The 2,521-nt window shown below is 42.2% G+C and overlaps 1 protein-coding gene across 1 annotated transcript in view; it reads right to left on the bottom strand.

Annotated features, from left to right (window-relative positions):
* Positions 1-2,521, bottom strand: part of LOC106525707 (protein boule-like) — a 17,406-nt gene that overhangs the window by 9,850 nt on the left and 5,035 nt on the right. Inside the window, exons 6-9 of the mRNA XM_014020030.1 lie at positions 1,912-2,072; positions 1,582-1,656; positions 1,453-1,488; positions 1,260-1,370 (exon numbers count right to left, since the gene is read on the bottom strand). Of these exons, the coding sequence (XP_013875484.1) occupies positions 1,260-1,370; positions 1,453-1,488; positions 1,582-1,656; positions 1,912-2,072 (383 nt within the window). The remainder of the gene's footprint in view (positions 1-1,259; positions 1,371-1,452; positions 1,489-1,581; positions 1,657-1,911; positions 2,073-2,521) is intronic.

The following is a 2,521-nucleotide window of genomic DNA, read 5'->3' as shown; positions in this document are numbered from 1 at the left end:
GTGTGTGTGTGTGTGTGTGTGTTTATATATGCAGTATATTTTTGATTTAACGAGGTAGATCTCCCTTAAATTTAGATTTTTATGGGAGACATTAAAGTGTCCCTTAAAAAAGGAGATTTTAAGGTCTAAATTTTTTACCTATACATATTTATTCCACTCATTTTATGTGTGATTTATTTATTTTCTATTATAAGTTTTATATTGTGATATATATCGTTACCGCCACCCATCATAACGTATATCGTGATATGAATTTTTTGCCATATCGCACATTCCTAGTGTGGAGGACATCACATGTAGCAGCGTTAGCAGAGGGGGGGGATATACAGTTATCACAATTACATGTGAAAACTCCCATGGGAGACAGTATGGCCTCATGCTAAGAGCTAGCAATTCAATGTCCTTACTGCAGAGCGTCTCTTTGATAGTTACATGTCCAGCATTGCGCCATCTCTCATTCACAAACACAGCCAGACCCCCTCCTCTCTTCTTACCACTATCCCTGGTTCTGTCAGCATGAATTGAGTGAAAGCCATCCATACTGATGTGTGAGTCGGGAGTTAGCGGTGTTAGCCACGTCTCCGTCGGGCACATGAGGCTGGCCTCTCGGTAGCTTCTTTGATGTTGTGCTAGCGCCGCTAATTTGTCTAGCTTGTTGTGAAGCGACCTCACATTTCCCATGACGATGGACGGGATGGCGGGTCTGTATCTCCTTCCCATGTTGCGACGTTCGATGCCCGCGCGCCTGCCGCATCTCTTCCTTCTCAGTTCAGGGGGAACATCGGGTCGTTCAGGTGGAGCTACAGCGGAGTTCCTTAGGGAGTGCAGCTGGTCCCGAGTGTAAACAATAGGAGAGAAGTCCACTCAGAGAGGAAGTTTAGAAGTCCACTCTGCGGCCGGTCGGCCCCACTCTGAGCAGATCAACTGACTGGAGGCATGTTATAGAAGCATCAGGGCACCGCATAACAAGAGCACGCCATGTGGCCACAGGGCCGAGCATAGCAGCACCTCTACAGAGCGAACCGCTGGCAGCCCAGCAGCCCACAAACCCATCGGCCCACCGGTAAAACTCCGGTAGACTTGTCCCTGACGTGTAGGAACCCAGTGAATATGTCTGGTCCAGTTAGGTAAAAAATATTTTCTTATTTTGTGTTATTTTAAACTCACTCATCTTGTGCATTAAATATTTTGTCCTCTGAGTTGAACTTCTGTCAGACAATTAAACGTTCATTTGAGAGTACTTCTTAAAGAATCTGTACCTGTGGTGTGGCAGCCTCCATCACAGGCACAGGAAACATGAAGGAGCCTCCATCAGTGGGCTGGTTGAGATATTCAGACTGCTGAGAGTAGATCGCTGCACCAGAGGGCACCTGGACACCAAACATTAGAAGGAGGTTAACAGTTGATAAAAATCCTGCAAGGACATGAACTAAATGTGATTATTTCACCTACTTGAACAGTATTCCACTGATACTGGTTTGGAACGCTCTAAAGAGAGGGTGAAGCAGAAAGAAAGGACTGAAACTCAGATAAATGTGAATAACTGAAGGAAATCTGGATGGGTGAAAACACTAAACTGACCTGGAAGTGGTGATACACGGGCTGCTGGTGGTGAATGGGCTGATGGGACTGAGAGTGCATCAGCTGAGGCGCAGACTAAGAAAAAAATTACAATATATATTCATTTCCTATCATACAGTATTCACTGATCCACATCTGTGGCCCAGTTCAAACCTTCAGTCATGTCAGTGATCAATTTTACACAGTCCTTATTCATAATGAGGTAATTATACTGTATTATATTGTTCTCTGTAGCCTGCAGCACAATGAGAAATGATTTAAAAGCCTTAATGAAGCTCATTAAAAGGTTTAAACATGTGTTAACTGAGTGCAAAACAAGAGCATACTCACAGACCAGTGGTGGGGAGCGGGGTTCATGTTTGCACAATTAAAGTAAGCCACTCCGTTATGGTAGGTGTAGGGATACCCTGTGGACGTGGTCAGGTAGAACGTCCCAAAGGACATCTGATGAGGTATGGCAGGTTCAATGGGGGTCATATGAGGGTGGTTTGCTGAAAAAAAATTGAAAGAAAGAAAGACAGGAAACAAAACATTAAACTACGAATGCATCGATCCACAATCTTTCACGTCTGATCCAATACCTGAACTTTTTATATTGGCCGATACCGATACTATTAACACAAAAGCTTTGTTTGTTTTATTATTATTAATTATGTCATCATCATAATCATTATTGTTATGTACAATATTTTGGTATCATTGTTAATTGTATATAAGTTAGAAAGCAAATGTAAATAGTAATATTCATAAATGAATGAATGAATTAAACAAACCTTCACCTCAAACAGACGCTTCAGTTTCACATTCAAAAATCACCTCACACTCAAACTAGAGATGTAAGCTGTCGATTAGTAAATTAATCTAAAGTTGATTGATCCTATTGATTGACAATTATTTGACAAGCAGATACAGTGTGTGTGTGTGTGTGTGTGTGTGTGTG

This window comes from Austrofundulus limnaeus, unplaced genomic scaffold (assembly GCF_001266775.1).
Source record: "Austrofundulus limnaeus strain Quisiro unplaced genomic scaffold, Austrofundulus_limnaeus-1.0 Scaffold238, whole genome shotgun sequence".
Lineage (NCBI taxonomy): Eukaryota > Metazoa > Chordata > Actinopteri > Cyprinodontiformes > Rivulidae > Austrofundulus > Austrofundulus limnaeus.
This window is presented reverse-complemented; position numbering and strand designations above follow the sequence as displayed.